We start from the raw sequence: 16,260 nt of genomic DNA, 5'->3' as shown, positions 1-16,260 counted from the left end.
TATTAATGCTATATTTCACATAAAATCTTCCAGCAAGTTAAATAGTTTAGTGGACTGTTGCCACTTGGAATTCAGTTGAAGTGTGCTAGCAGGTGTGTATATGTCGGCTATTTTACAATGGCTTGAAATGTAGCTCATCCAATCAGATTTAAGAGACGGAACTATCCATTTGTTAAAATATATATAAATCTTTATAACACAGCTCACTGGAATACTTGTTTCCGACTGTAAATCATTGCATTATTGGTGGTGATGATTCTAGTGACCTAGGGGAGATGACATTAATTACAATAATAATAAGAAAAATAATAAGCAATATGCATACTGTAAATTTGTCAGAAAACAAACCAAAAATTGACTGGGACATACAGGAAATGTTATAGATTGACAAATAAGCCACCTGTGTTGTTTAGTTTAGTTTAGTTTTTTCCTGCCCCGATGTATTCATGATATTTTTTGTTCACAAATTAAACATATATAAATACAGTACATGCAAAGGCAGTCTTGCTAATTGATTTATCGCCTGCCTAGTTGGACTGTATAGACGTATGTGTACTTCATGTGTGCGTGTGTGCGCGCATGTGTGTGTGTTGGTGGTATCTGTGTGGGATCTAAGAGCTTTTGTAAATAGAGTGTCAGGTAGTGTTACAGGTCAGACACTGCATTCCTCTCTCAGTCTCATGACACTCCAGGACATGATATCCTGCCGAAAACACTCCATCACTCCTCAGCATAGCAGCTGGACGTGTATGTGTGTGTCTGTGTGAGTACAAGTGTCATGCCTATTCAAATGGCCCACTCAGCCATTTGGATTTTGAATGCAACTTCCAAAAAAAACATTATTTGTATCTTTTGTAATTGTTGCATAATTATTGTAGGTAAAAAAAAAAATAATCTTTTGGTGGCAGAATCTTGCATTTACATTTCAAATTGTACTTCTGCAGATCATTTGTTTTAAACTAGAACATTCTATAAAAACTACAAAGGTCATCCACTGATCCTCATGTCACTCAAAACTTCTTTCATGTGGAACACAAAAGGAGTTACCAAAATTAGGGCTGGGTATTGATACAGATTTCCTGATTTGATTGGATTCCGATTAATTTGTGTTTCTTTCAGTTATAAAGTCCATTTTGATTACATATGAAAGGTATTTTCTCTTAGCTAATGCCATTAAATATAAATAAAATAACTTGGTACATTACAAAAATAGAAATTGTTCAAACTGTATTTTATCATTGGTTTTTCATCATTTTGGTCACATTTTATCTCTAAAAATGTACAAATTCCATGTATTTCATCAATAAATGTGTCTTGAAATTGCATATATTATATTGCATATTTACAATATATACTATATATACACAGTATATATATATATATATATATATATATATACTGTATATGGTAATGTTGATTAACACAAAACATTTTACAACTCGTTCCTCATTTTCTTAAAAAAAAAAAAAAAAGCAAAAATCAAAGTTATGAGGCGGCACTTACAATGGAAGTAAATGGGGCCAATTTTTTAACGTTAAAATACTCGGTTTCAAAAGTATAGCCACAAGACATAAAAGATATGTGTGTAAACATGATTTTAGTGCAATAAACCTTTTCTGTGTAAAGTTATAACCAATTTTGCCACTTCATAACCATGATGATGTAATGTCAACAAACCCTTAAACAACTGTAAAAATGACAATTTAAACAACCCTCCAAAATTGACCACATTCACTTTCATGTAAGTGCCTCACTGTGACCTTTTTGCTTTTTTGAAAGATAAGGAGAAATGAGTTGAAATTCATTTTTGTGGTAATCAACATTATGCCACAAATGCTGTCGATTAAGCTTAACTTGTACTGAACCCGGAACATTCCTTTAATTAGACACATTTTTTACAGGTTTTAATATTTGATACAAGTATATGTACATATGGCATAAAATAAGTGGACATGCTGTAATTACAATTTGGGCAAAATGGTGTTTTCCAGTGGGATTTTTTAGTATCAAATGGGTAGATTCAATACATATCAAACTTTATTGACAATAGAATCTTAATTGTACATTGCCAATGCATTATTAGACACTATACAAACAGATATAAAACATGCTGAATGCTGAAATTTAATTTGTTGAAGTTTAAAATCTCGGCAACACTACAACAAGGTTCCATTAGCTAACAACATTAGTTAACATGAACTAACAATGAACAATACTTTTACAGCATTTATTAAAGGAATAGTTCACCCAAAAATGAAAATTCTTTCATAATTTACTCACCATCATGCCATCCCAGATGTGTATGCCTTTTATCTGCTGAACACAATCAAAGATTTTTAGAAGAATATCTCAGCTGTGTAGGTCCATACAATGCAAGTGAATGGGTGCAGAAATGTTGAAGCTCCAAAATCCACATAAGGGCAACATAAAAGTACTCCAGATAACTGGTGGTTAAATCCATATCTTCTGAAGTAATATGATAGGTGTGGGTGAGAAACAGATCGATATTTAAGTCCTTTATCCTTCACTTTCTCCTTCTGTTTTTGGTGATTCACATTCTTTGTGCATATTGCCCCCTACTGGGCAGAGAGGAGAATTTATAACAAAAAAGGACTTAAATATTGATCTGTTTCTCACCCACGCTTACCATATCGTGTCTGAACACATGGATTTAACCACTGGTGTCATATGGTTTACTTTTATGCTCCCTTTATGTGGATTTTGGAGCGTCACAATTTTGGCACCCATTCACTTGCGATGAATGCCCGGTGCTGAATCTGCCCAATCAGCCGGGAGAGGGATAAAGAGGAGCCCGGGACGGCAGTTCAACAGAGAGATGCATGCAGCAGTGTTCGTGTGTGCGTACACTTTTTTGTTATGCTGGAAAGCAGTTTTATGTTGTGTTTTGTTTATTAAAAGTCTTTTTGAATGTGGATCCGGCTCCCACTTCCTCCTTTCCCGACCGAACAGAGATCCTTTACACTGGTGCTGAAACCCAGGAGGGAGGAGGGATGCGCTGTCAGAGACCCCTCGCCGCTGATGGAGGGTATGTGATGAGGATGGCGTGGCTGGGTCGTAACGATTGACGCCCGGCGCTGAATCAGCCAGAAGAGGGATAAAGAGGAGCCGGGGACACCAGTTCGAGAGAGAAACGCACGCAGCAGTGTTGCGTGCGTTTCTCTCTCGAACCTGTGTTTATAATGCTCGGGACATGCATTGCATGTAATGAATAAGCATGCGATGCTCCACACAATCAGCTTCTGTGTCAGGATGTGCAGTTTACTCAAGCGTGTACCTCCTGAACATTTATATATTCCAATTCTAGCCACAGAAAGTGGGGGAAAACTGGTGAATTTTCGTCCATTATACAAATGTGCCTGGGTTTGTTCCTGACAAATGCAAGTGATTGTAGCTGGTTGAGTAGAAGATCGATCTTGGGATTTAAGAATTGATATCAAGTTCGTTCAAATGAAAATCGTTATGCTTTGGAAAAGTGATATTTTTACCCAGCCAAAAAAGTCAAAACTGCACTTTTCCATGCAACAAAAGTGCATGGTGATCAATGGCTATCAAGTGACATAAAAAGACACATCTTAAACTACTAAACTGATGAATGTGTTTCTTATAAGATGGGCACAAAGTGAACCAGGACTGCCCATTGTGCCTGACATTCCTGTGTATGAGAGGGAAAGACCTGTAATCTGAATAGTGAGATCGATGGGCTGTGTGTGTGTGTGTACATGTTTATATTACATAGTAAAACCTGAGATGACCTACCTTGTGGGGCCCAGCCAGCGGTCCCCACGAGGGAAATGGCTCATTAAACATACTAAACTATGTTTTTTTGAAAATGAAAAAAGGTTTCTGTGAGGGTTAGGTTTAGGGGAAATTATCGTTAGATCCATAAAATGCATGGAAGTCTATGGAGAGTTCCCGCAACAATATAAAAACAAGTTGTGTGTGTGCGTGCATATGCAGAGATACAGTATAATTGTATAAATGTTTGATGATGTCTCTGTGTCTCTCTCTCTGTAGGAAGTAGAGGTGTTGAAGACACCCTTGAGTGCTCCTCTGAATGGCAGTGCCCAGCCCCTGCTGCCCACCTACAGTGCCCTACCCATCATGCCAGGCTTCATCACACCGACACACACTCCAAGCCCTGTCACACATGCACACTCCACACCCACCGACTGGAACCAGTACTATTATGTGAGTGTTTTTACATAATGTGTGTATGTACGAGTATGTGTGAGAAAGAGAAGTGAAACGGGATAAAGACTGTCGCAGCATGTGTTTTCCCGATAGAGTGGTTGGCTGAAACTGATACCTGACAAAGTCCCCTAAAAGATTAGTGAGCCAATTCTGACATAATCTCCTTTTGAGGATGTCCTCATAGGTAAAAAGGATTAATAAATGAGCTGTGCAATGTTCTGTTTTTTTAGTCTAAAAATGTGAAACTGTTTCTTTTAACTAATTAAATATAATTAGCTTTATATATTAAACAATAGAAGTCAATATGGTATGTCCTAATTTAGCTAGGTGAAAATTTGTTTGGTGAGGGGTAGGGCTTGTTAACCATTGCCAACCACTTTACAATATAATACATATCTTAAAGCATATTTCTCTATTTAATATATCAGCAGGCACCACAGTCTGTTTCCGGAAGTAAAAATCCCATACATCTTTTCCATAGGGGAATCGATAACTCCTAAACTTTTAAAGACAGAACTACCGTTAATCAATCGCATATGCCTCTGCTGAAGCCACTAGTCCATGCTATTTCAACTTCATTGTTTAAAAAATGTGTTTATTAGCAGAATTCCTGGTAAGGAAGTTCTATACCTGTGATTCAGAGGGGGAAAGTACATCAATCAGAAAATCGCTGCAAACAAACCGCAACAAAACAGCCCGGTAGCGACCGCCCACTTTCATAATGCACTGTGCATGATGCAACAAGTCAGTCTCCCTACACTCTCAAAATACTGTTGATTTAATGCATTCATTTTAGTGCAATAAATTATACGTAATATAACGTGTTTAAAAAAATGAACCCCCTAAATTCTGTAATAAGCCATGATGTTGTTGCATTCTGTAGTCAACAGGGGGCAGCCTCAGCTTGGGCTGTACCCTGGGCCTTGCCTAGAACCCTTTGGGCTGTACAGACAATGCACCTCGTCAAACCAACGAAACCAGAATACAAAAATAAATATGGGGCCTTTCACAGATTACACACTTTAACATTCAAAGACAATAGGGGAGAGCATAATAAAATGCATGGATTTTGAGACGCGTTTTTCAAAGTTTCAATCTAATTTTCATTCGAAACAGCATCTTAAAATGCGTATTTATGGCGCAAGACGCTGAAACGTGACAACCAAAGTGAGACCCTCCAATAGAGTCCGTCTGACGCAAGTGTACATACTATAGAGCGCATCCTGTAAGGCAGAGTAGCCTGCCAGGAACAATGGATGGCACCTTTCTCCCATCGCGGAAAAATGCACCTTTAAGTGTTATATATAAAATTATCTTTAATTGGGAGCCTCTCACCAAATATTGATTATATGCGATTAATTGCGATAAATTAATCGACACATCGCGTAAATGTATTCAAATAAATATTTTAATCGATTGACAGCCCTGCTTTGTATATAACTGAATATTTAGCAAAATGCTTTAAATATATTGATACTATACTTATAATCTACATAGTAGTACAATCTACAACTAGTCAAGTGTATATTTTTTCATAATTTTATTGCGATTACTTCATTTGCAATGCTCTGTGAGATTGTAGTTCATTACGTCACTAAAAGACCTTAAGTCTTGTACCTTTGTCTTTTTGTCCGATTTTCAAATTTATTTTTTTTTGCTTCAAATCAAAGTTTGTAATGTTGTGATTCACCTCGGAGCTGGTTGTTATGGTTCACTGCTTAGAAGTCTTTTATGAAGGATTTTATGAAATCCCTATGGATAAAATGAATGGGAAAAATACTTCCGGAACCAAGATGACTGAAACAGTGGGCGGGCTCTGTTGCACACTATTGGATCGCAACTGAAACTGTGCAAAAGACCAAGTATGTCCTTGAGAGAAAGAGTAGCAGCTTAATAGTAAGTGGTTTTGCTAACACTGTGTGGAGACCAAATGAAAACGTCTTAATAAACATACTAAATAATGTCTTGATGAACATTTAAAAATGCAGTGTGAGCGTTAGGTTTAGGATTAGGGGATAGAAAATATAATTTACTTAGTATTAAAACAAATGTCAATGGAAGTCAATTACTAAGTCAATGGAAAGTCCCCACCATGATGCTGCTTTGCCTTTTTGGTGTAGAGAAAAACAAGCAGTAGGAAGACAGAATGAGAGATAAACACCTCTAACTGCACTTCACCGATTGAACAATGGATGCCTTATCATAGTGCAAGAGTCAGGAAATTCCTCAGACGCAAGTGTGGTCTGAGGGAGATGGTGTCACTCATTTACTGTACGTCACAAAAAAAACCTGTCAGTCATTTACTGTATGTCACACCAATTATTTTAAAAAAAGCTAAGCGAACGGTGACTAGATGCATCATCAGACAGGTGACATTTGGTGTAATTTTCAAGAACAATGTGTAGAACTACTGATATAAATAATCTCTCTCTCTCTCTCTCTCTCAGAGTCAGGCTCGAGGGCAAAAGCGAGAATACTCCACACTTCCTACACAGGAAGTGACATCAGATGGGGCATATGTAGGCCAGCACTCACAGGGTCTTGGGGGCCAGTACGCCGACTACTACAAAAAGAAGAGGATCTAGTTTGCACACACGCATACACTTACTCTTCTCTGTACTATGTTGCTGTCGTCATGTCCAGGCCTTAACTCTTAGTCGTGTATTACTGATATTTATAAAGAGATTGTAAATTTTATTGTGCGTTAGGAGGTTTGTGCCTCCTCTTTGAACCTTATATGTGGTCAGGGGACTGTTTTTATCTCTGTATAAAACCAGGCAGGACCTCTGAAGATGGCAGACTCTGTCCTGTATGATACAACGGTACAATGCTTTACGGTAATTGATATTTTGCTTTTTGTGTTCTGCCTTTTTTAGAGGATTGCCTGTTCACCTCTCTCGCAGGCGGGGGTGCCATTCTACTCTGGGGGGGTGGGGGTTTGTGTGTCTGTGTTTTCTTTTAAAATGGTTAAGGGCTGACAAAGATAGAACTACACTCAGACTACGATTTTCAAATCATTTTTCCTGACAGGGTAGGGCCATAGCTGATGTATGTTGTATATTCTGTGAAATTAGTGTATTTTTTACTGTGCACAGACATTATGAAAATATTAATATTACGTCTTGCGTTATGTGTCATATTATCTTAATTATTGATTCTGGGAAGAGGTCAGCTTTCCAGAACATGCAGGAAACCTATATACTCGTGCGTATATACATGGTAAGCAGCGTTAGGCATTGTTCATATCTTTGATGATTAATCTTTAATGTTTCTCTGTGCATACCGCTGTGTCTGTAGGAAAGATCAGCCATTCTGAATACTGCAGGAGCCATAAAACACAGGGCACTCAGAGAAGATATGGCTAAGGCAATAACCTCTACCTACTCTGGAGAAACTATGATACAAGGTCACTTTTCTCCCTCTTTGTCAGTGGGGTGACCTTCCCAAAACATTCAGAGCTACAATGCTGCCGATGTTTTCTTTTTAACAACAGTAAGAGTAATAATACATAATATTCCGTTGCTGGAAGTGTGTCAGGGAGGTTAGAATGGTTATGTATTGGGTTAGACAACTGGCAAACTGCCCTGATACAAACACCCACATGGTAATAATCTAACATAATGCCTTTAAATGGGTATTAGTGCTTCATTATTCTGACGTTTAATCTTTTTTTTTTTTTTAATCTTTAATGGAGGGGGTTTGTATTTTTTGTCATACTGCAAAAAAAAATTTTTTTTAATAATTCTCTTTTCAATTTAAAATATCCAAACATGCTTAAAACAAAGTAAAAATTTATGAGACGCAAAACTGCGTATGATTTAAAGACTTGAATGTGTGTTTTATCTTGTTCTTTTGGCTGGTTGTTTTCCAATTCCTCACCCTTATTACACCAAAATCATGTTAAAGGAATATTCCGGATTCAATACAAGTTAAGCTCAATCGACAGCATTTGTGGCATAATATTGATCACCACAAAAATGTATTTCGACTCGTCGCTCCTTTTCTTTAAAAAAAAAAAAAGCAAAAATCGAGGTTACAGCAAGACACTTACAATGGAAGTAAATGGGGACAATTTTTTAAAGTTAAAACACTTACTGTTTCAAAAGTATTGACACAAGACATAAAGGATATGCCTGTAAAAATGATTTGAGTGCGATAACATCACTTACTAAACTTTTCTGTGTAAAGTTATAACCAATTTTACAACTTCGTTACCATGATGATGTAATGTCAACAAACCCTAAAATCCTAAAACAACTTTACAGCTCAAATAATACACAAGGTTTAACAGAAGAATTCAAGTTTTTTTATAAAATTATAAGCTTCACATTTCCATGTTTAAACTCTCCAAAAATCGGCCACATTCACTTTCATTGCAAGTGTCTCACTGAAACCTCGATTTTTGCTTTATTTTAAAGAAAAGGAGGGAGGGGTTAAAATAATTTTTTGTACTAATATATATATATAAATGAGGGATGAGTCACAAATTTTATGGTAATCAACATTATGCCACAAATGCTGTCCATTGAGCTTAACTTGTATTGAACCCGGAACATTTTAAGTTAACAATGGGATTTTGTTTTGCTGTGTATTGTATTGCTTACTGGTTGGATGCAGTCTTGCCAGCTGAATGTCTTTAAAGGAGCTGTTGTTTTTCTTTGCCACTGGATATGGTAGCATGTGCAGGCTTTCGCCTGGCATGCTCATCCATTTCTGATTAAGGCTTTGTGCCTTCTTTTTTCCACTCTTTTGAAGTGATTGTCTCTGTTCTGCACTCTCTCAAAAGCCTTTCTCTCGCCACAACAGGCTGGCAATACATTTGAAGAGGAGACTCTGTTATTGCGTTCTATTTACATCGCTTTATTGTGTTATTGATTACGACTAGTATATAAGAAAATCCCAAATTTATATTGGTACCTGAAGCTCTGAGTCCGTTTGACCACAAATCAGCACCATTCATAAGCACAGAGGCCTTTTGTTGTGTGTTGGGAATACTAGAAATGCTAATAATTTAAATGTAAAAAGTAAGCTTTTGGATGTCTGTTTTAAAAGTGCTCCAAGCAAAAAATGTCCTACTCCCTTAAAGATATTAATGAAATAAGTGTCCTGAGATATCTCACCGGTCTCTGTGACAGCTGTAGACTTTGTAACAGCAAACAAAAATGTGTCCGCGAACCGCGTACATTGACGCTTTTCACCTGTCAAACATTTTGCTCATTCTCATTCGAAGTGGATAATTGAGGCTATGATTCATAAAGTTTGTCAGTTGAGGGCGCTATTGTGCCACTGTCGAATTTGACAACCGCAGGAACAAACTATGCAGCTCTTTTGCTCGGTTTTGGTCTCAAAATTATCTTTGGAGGGTGGGGTTTTGGAATGAGGGGGAGTGGCTAATTCAACAGCTCAGTCACGTAAAAGCTTCAGAATGCTAAAGTCGCTTACAGCACCTTTAAGTTTGTTTTGTCTAGTATTGGTAATTTCTGTTAGTTGCTCAAAAATTTGACTTTACAGGGATTATAAAGTGCATATACTTCTGGTCACATTCCCATAAGACCTATTCATGTTTCTCCAGTTTAAAAAAAAAAAAAAAAAAAAAGAGCTTAACCCAGTTTAAGCCTAGTCAGGCTGGTTTGTTGGCTGGTTTTAGAGAGGTTTTGAATACTTTTTTGGCCAGGCTGGGAGACTAGCTTAAACCAGCTAAGACCAGCAAACCAACATAGCCTGGTTTATTCTGTTTTCAGCAGGAGTATCACTGCTCCAAAGTGAAGGAAAATCTGAAAAGATTTGAATTTTTCCAGTTATTTCCATATGAAGCTTAATAACGAATGTAGATAAGATCTTGATTTGTCTCCTGTTACTGTCAAATGGTGAAGGATGAGATATTGTGCCTACTTACATTTCTATTGACCCTGGTGTTTCTTGATGGTCAACAACACACCGACGTTTCCCTTGTATTTTAAGTCAAGACTGTACGCATCTTTCAGATTCTGCAAATTGCGAGGTCAATGTGTGAACTTTTCATCTCTGAATACCATGGATGTGTGTGTGTGTGTGCAACTGTATGTCAAAGCTTTGCAATACTTAAGTGTCTCTTGATGTAGAAGGTACAGTCACCTGTTCAAACATGCAGGGGTATCAACACTAGTTTGCTTTGAATACACATTGCAGCCTGTTTTTTTTTTTTTTGATTTTTTTAAGTTGTAGTTTTTTTCCACCTTAAATTCAGGTTTTGCAATATTTTATATCCAAACTCTATTGATAGTGCTTTACTGCGAATACGCTATTTTTAGTAAACAGTGGAATTTAAGCATGCAAATACTGCTGCAATACAAGAAAAACAAAAAATTGTCCTCCTTTTTCAGTAGATGTTTCAGAGAGCTTAATGCTTTTGGGTATTTGACAACAACAACAAAAAAAGATTATTAATTGTATTTATTTTATGTGTATTTATGTACATTTATCCCTGTTGGATACAATTTTGTTTGAATTTTGTTTTTGAGAAAAATTGTTTGGGGTTTTAATTTTGAGCAGACAGATTATTTTGCATTCCACATTAAAAGACAGGAGAATTCTGGTTATTAGATTTCGTCCTTTTTTCCTAACCATTCTTAATCCCATTGTGTGCCACTACAGAGGCGTTGGATATAAAAGGCAGTAACATGCATTTCACAATGAAGCCTTCAGTGTAAAACCACACGAAACTTGCACCTGGGAAATTAATCATTTTCCCTTTTCAGGAATCATGTGAGGATTTAGCATAATCTGATAGGAATTGGTGCATCTTTGAATATTTAGCCTCTCTTAAGCGATATGAATAATGGCTAAGGCTTTTAAGCACTTTAAAACACTAACAAATTTCAACAGAATCCATTTTTCCAAATTTCTTTCAGACATCGACAAGTTCTCGAACAGAAACATTTTGCACTTTTGTTAAATCAGTTAGTTTGCATTTAATTGCATTTTGATAAAAAAAAAAAAGGAACAGATAAAATACTAATGTATTTTTAGATGTAAATGGTTACTTTAGTTTATGAAAGTTAGCCCAGAGGATGACTTGCACAAAAATGTGGCTGTTGTCATTAGAGATATTTCAAAAGCTCTACTGTCCCCTAGTGCCACATGTTGGCATTTCACTGAAGCACTGTTCCCCATTGATGCATATCCATATAACATCCTTCGACATGCAGCTCTCACTTCAGTTTTCCGTGTCAAATGTGATGCTCTGAGAGGAAGTTCAGTTCTTTGAATGTGACAACATAGTGCACACGACTGGTGCGCACTGTTTCAAAGTTCAGTAATCCAGCACGTCTGGAATTCCAGACATGCTCCATGAAGGAGGACAGCTGCCGCTCCGAGTCAGACACGGTTTAGCTAAGTCGCATTCTCTCACACATAATCGAAGGCACAGTCTTTGAGAGTTTACCATACTTCACACGTCAATCGTCTGACGAGAAGGGGCATAATCCACTCATCATTCACTCAAAGCTCCAAACGTCCAACCACACATGTAAATCTACATTCTGACATGCTCCTTATCTTCCAAAGAAAAGCAAAGTCCTCTCTTGACCTCAACAGGGTTCAGTTCTCAGCGGTGGGCTGTCATTGCACATGTCTTATTGGTGGGTGTGAGTGGATTCCATACAGCGCATGCTGTAATGCACCTTGGGAATAATGGATCGTTCACACATGCAACATGGTGACAGGTCTGTGACACTGAGGCAAAATACAGAGCAGTCAACAGTATGACCGTATGCATGAAAATATTCCAATTCTCCTCTCTTCACCCATGTTTGGTCTGCATTAGAATTTGAAGACAAATAGAAGCAAATCAAGTGCCTGGCTGTTACATTTTTGCACATTCAGAGAAAGGCTGGGCAGCGTTCAACTGTTCGCTTCAGTGGTTCTGGCAGGTTTATTTGCCATTTGTAATTCAAATGGCCAGCAGTTTATCTAGAAATTCATTGCATATGGGATGCAGTAAGGAGGAGAGTATATATGAAAGAGTGCTACACTGCACAGTTATACACTTTTTTTTTCTTTTTTTCTTTTTTTTTTCTTTTTTTTTTTGTAGTGGTTTTGTTGATGAAATGTCAACTGGGACTTTCTCTTGTAAGGCGGAGTCTGTGTCCCATCTTATTCCATTGTTACTGATTGTCGATCATCAGCTGAAAGGCGGCAATCAGGCCTTTGAAGTCAATCCTTTTTTCAGGCGTCGCCTCCCAGCATCTCCTCATCAGATTGTACAACTGTCAAAATACAAAGAGCACAATGAGAAAGTGCTGGGAGAGCAGCACATACCTGATCTGTTTAAACATCTAATAATTCACCATTATACAATAAATGAGTATTATTACAGTACGTAAAGTATAATAATTCTACATTCCAAGGTTTCCTAACCTGGGGCTTGCAGAACTGCACGGGATTCATTAGAAATGTCGAATGAAATAAAACTGTAAAATTTAAGGTTTAACGTACAAATGAATGTAAATGAGAACTACTGAAACAGAACACTTATTTTGTCATTAAAATTATCAAATTTGTTTGAATTATTTGTAGAATTTGTAAAGATTAATTCTATTTTGCCAATTTGTTATATTTACCGAAAGTTGAAAGGATTATTCCTAGCTGTGGCATGCGGTCTGTTCCCATTTTTGACTCATCTGACAAATAAAAAAAAATGCTTGACAAATAATGGAAGTCTATGGGGCAAACTTTTCCCCTAGACTTCCACTATAATTAAGTCTGTCAAGAATTGCTTTGTTAATTTAAAAAAATATATATATTATACTAAAAAAAAAAAAAAAAAAACTTACAGTCTCACGGGCGGTTACAAGTTAATACTTTAGGTCATAGGGGGTGTAGCTCAAGGGGTTTCAATATTTAAATGCCAAGAACCCCCAAATATGAAGGGCCCCTTCCTACAATATTAAGGCAATTAATATGTATGAAGACTCATTTATAATTTGAATATAAACACATTGCAAGGACAGAGATAACGGTTAGAAATAAATTGTTTTTCCCCACAAAACTATATGCAGATTTGTTTTTATTTCTTACGGATAAAAACTACGGCTAATAAGCCCTTTTTATTAACAAATAAATAATCATGGTCAATGTCATGATTTCCATCTAGTCTTCAGAAAGCAGAACAAAACAGTTATCAGTGTCAAATTCAGTAAATGTAACATTTTTGTTTTTTTAAATTACACTTGATATTAAGCATTTTGTAATTATGACATCAAACTACATTACCCTGTCTGAACAGCCATCTGGCTTTGGAAGTCTCTTTCCCTCCTCCAGGACTTTGACCAATCGGGTGACAGTCATTTGGCCATGTGTTGGACCAATCATCTTGAGGAACACCTATGTGGGATTGGAGCAGAGTAGAGTCACTGGACTGAGATGTTAACATCCAACCTTATCTCTTCTACCAACCAATATTTAAGCCCTTTCAGTGGGTGAAAAGCCATTGTATATTGTGCTGGGAAAAACAGGGAAATCCTTCAAACCAAACGTTTCCTCCAAAAGTGGCGAAAAAGAAGAAAAATGGGGTTGGTTTATACCGATATCTACTTCAACCTTCGGGTAAGACATCTGCCACTGTGGGCACAGACTGGCACCATCTGCCACACTCTCAGAGATAGAGAGATGAACTAGATTCACTAGTACCCATTAAACAAGGACTTCTTTCAGCCTTTGTGTAATGAACACGGGTGTCTAAAAAGTGTATCATTAAAAGTACTCTGTTCTGCTTCAAAAAAAAAAACCCTGTATTACCCTCCTCCTACTGTTAACAACCAAATACTGAATTAGAAATGCAATCAATAGGGAAATAATTACATAAATAAGCCTGTCCAATGAATGGCAGTGCAGCTGTGATATTTTGTGGTGTTGCTAAGAGGAGGCTCAATTGCAGAATGTTAAAAACTGTCAGGCTCTTCTGCATAGCATCTCCTTTTGTGTTGCACAGAAGAAAGACAGACATAGGTTTGGAACAACATGAGGGAGAGTAAATCATGACAGAATTTTCATTTTTGGGTGAACTATCCATTTAAGAAATAAACTGAAAAGGGATGGTGGGGGATATGTTACTGTTTACTTAAAGAAAATATGATATAAGCAATGAATGAGGTCATTTAAAAGCATCTGGCCACTCACCGACATTGGGCTGCATGAGGTATCGCAGTATGTGAGGAGCTCATACATGGTCACTCCAAAAGACCAGACGTCAGATGCCCTGTAAAACTTGCAATGGATCAGACACTCTGGAGCATACCTAGAAAAACACAAGGGAACGAATCCTTACACGATGGATTTCCCAACAAAAGAGAAGGGCATTTCATAATTGTATGTAATTCAATAACTTATGATGGTACGTCGCATCACTGGCCCCACACATTCTGTACTAGATTTTCTGGAGATACTATCTTTGCAGCCCAGAAGTACATATCAGTTGAGCTTACCAGAACACTGGACTGTCCAGATCGTCTTTCACGGTGTAGTAACCCTCATTATCCTTAATGCTTTTTGTCAGTCCAAAGTCTCCAATCTTCACCGTGCCTTCATTCTCCACCAGAACATTCCGAGCAGCCAGATCTCTGTGGATGTAATTCCGAGAGCCCAAGTAGTCCATGCCCTAGAGTAGAGGTCAGAAAACAGCATGGATGAGCATTGAGTAACACTGCAGTCTTAATAGTGCAACATTGTACATTACAAGCAAAACACAGGGGCTTAGAATTGCAAATCATGAGATCATTGTAATGATGAAACAAACAATACAAATCCTCTCCAATATTAAGTTCCATGATAATCTAGTATACTGATGGGTCAATATATCAATCAATACTGGGCCATTTTTAGATTTCCTGCACTGGTCGATTGTATAATTAACAGATTTGGTGGTTCCACTTGCGTTAGTTCCAAAAGTCTTGTCAACATAAACATGTTTATAAAAAATTTGTAAATGTTGTAATATTTTTTTACATTTTTTTTTTTAATTCAAAATCCACAGAACATTTGACAACAGAAAAGGTTTATTATTAGAATGTTTATGAAAGATTTCTTAAAAAAAAAAAAAAAAGTACATAAATTTGCTGAAATTTAACACTTATTTCACACAGTATTGAAATTATTAGAAGTGTATTTAGAATGTTAAACATAAAATTGCACAAGTGTTAGCAATTTTTTGTACATCTGATTTTAGATTGTTAATTTGAAATATATATATATATATATACACACACATACACACACACAGGCATCTAAAAGTTTGGAATAATGTACAGATTTTGCCGTTTCGGAAGGAAATTGGTACTTTTATTCACCAAAGTGACATTCAACTGATCACAAAGTATAGTCAGGACATTTCTGATGTAAAAAACAGCACCATCACTATTTGAAAAAAGTTATTTTTGATCAAATCTAGACAGGCTCCATTTCCAACAGCCATCACTCCAACACCTTATAATTGAGTAATCATGCTAAATTGCTAATTTGGTACTAGAAAATCACTTGCCATTATATCAAACACAGTTGAAAGCTATTTGGATCATTAAATGAAGCTTAACATTGTCTTTGTGTTTGTTTTTGAGTTGCCACAGTATGCAATACACTGGCATGTCTTAAGGTCAATGTTAGGTCAAAAATGGCAAAAAAAGAAACAGCTTTCTCTAGAAACTCATCAGTCAATCATTGTTTTGAGGAATGAAGGCTATATAATGCTTGAAATTGCCAAAAAAAATAAATGAAGATTTCATGCAAAGGTGTACACTACAGTCCTCAAAGACAAAGGACAACTGGCTCTAACAAGGAAAGAAAGATGTGGAAGGCCCAGATGTACAACTATACAAGAGGAAAAGTACATCAGAGTCTCTAGTTTGAGAAATAGATGCCTCACATGTCCTCAGCTGACAGCTTCATTGAATTCTACCCGCTTAACACCAGTTTCATGTACAACAGTAAAGAGAAGACTCAGGTGTGCAGGCCTTATGGGAAGAATTGCAAAGAAAAAGCCACTTTGAAACAGAAACAAAAAGAAAATGTTAGAGT

At 36.9% G+C, this 16,260-nt stretch overlaps 2 protein-coding genes across 5 annotated transcripts in view; one reads left to right on the top strand and one right to left on the bottom strand.

Moving 5' to 3' along the window:
* LOC127449400 (ribonucleoprotein PTB-binding 2-like) overlaps nucleotides 1-10,790 on the top strand; it is a 120,715-nt gene extending 109,925 nt beyond the window's left edge. Inside the window, exons 14-15 of the mRNA XM_051712807.1 lie at nucleotides 4,036-4,209; nucleotides 6,660-10,790. Of these exons, the coding sequence (XP_051568767.1) occupies nucleotides 4,036-4,209; nucleotides 6,660-6,797 (312 nt within the window). The 3' untranslated portion in view covers nucleotides 6,798-10,790. The remainder of the gene's footprint in view (nucleotides 1-4,035; nucleotides 4,210-6,659) is intronic.
* The window catches only part of LOC127449392 (tyrosine-protein kinase JAK1), a 50,136-nt gene continuing 44,502 nt past the window's right edge, over nucleotides 10,627-16,260 (bottom strand). For all 4 annotated transcript variants that reach the window (XM_051712779.1, XM_051712780.1, XM_051712781.1 and 1 more), the window contains 4 exons: nucleotides 14,676-14,848; nucleotides 14,371-14,488; nucleotides 13,465-13,575; nucleotides 10,627-12,458 (listed from right to left, as the gene is read on the bottom strand). In XM_051712779.1, the coding sequence (XP_051568739.1) occupies nucleotides 12,357-12,458; nucleotides 13,465-13,575; nucleotides 14,371-14,488; nucleotides 14,676-14,848 (504 nt within the window). In that variant the 3' untranslated portion in view covers nucleotides 10,627-12,356. The remainder of the gene's footprint in view (nucleotides 12,459-13,464; nucleotides 13,576-14,370; nucleotides 14,489-14,675; nucleotides 14,849-16,260) is intronic.

The sequence above is a fragment of the Myxocyprinus asiaticus genome, chromosome 12 (genome assembly GCF_019703515.2).
Source record: "Myxocyprinus asiaticus isolate MX2 ecotype Aquarium Trade chromosome 12, UBuf_Myxa_2, whole genome shotgun sequence".
NCBI classification, from domain to species: domain Eukaryota; kingdom Metazoa; phylum Chordata; class Actinopteri; order Cypriniformes; family Catostomidae; genus Myxocyprinus; species Myxocyprinus asiaticus.
The sequence above is the reverse complement of the archived record's forward strand: the minus strand, read 5'-3'. Positions and strand labels throughout refer to the sequence as shown.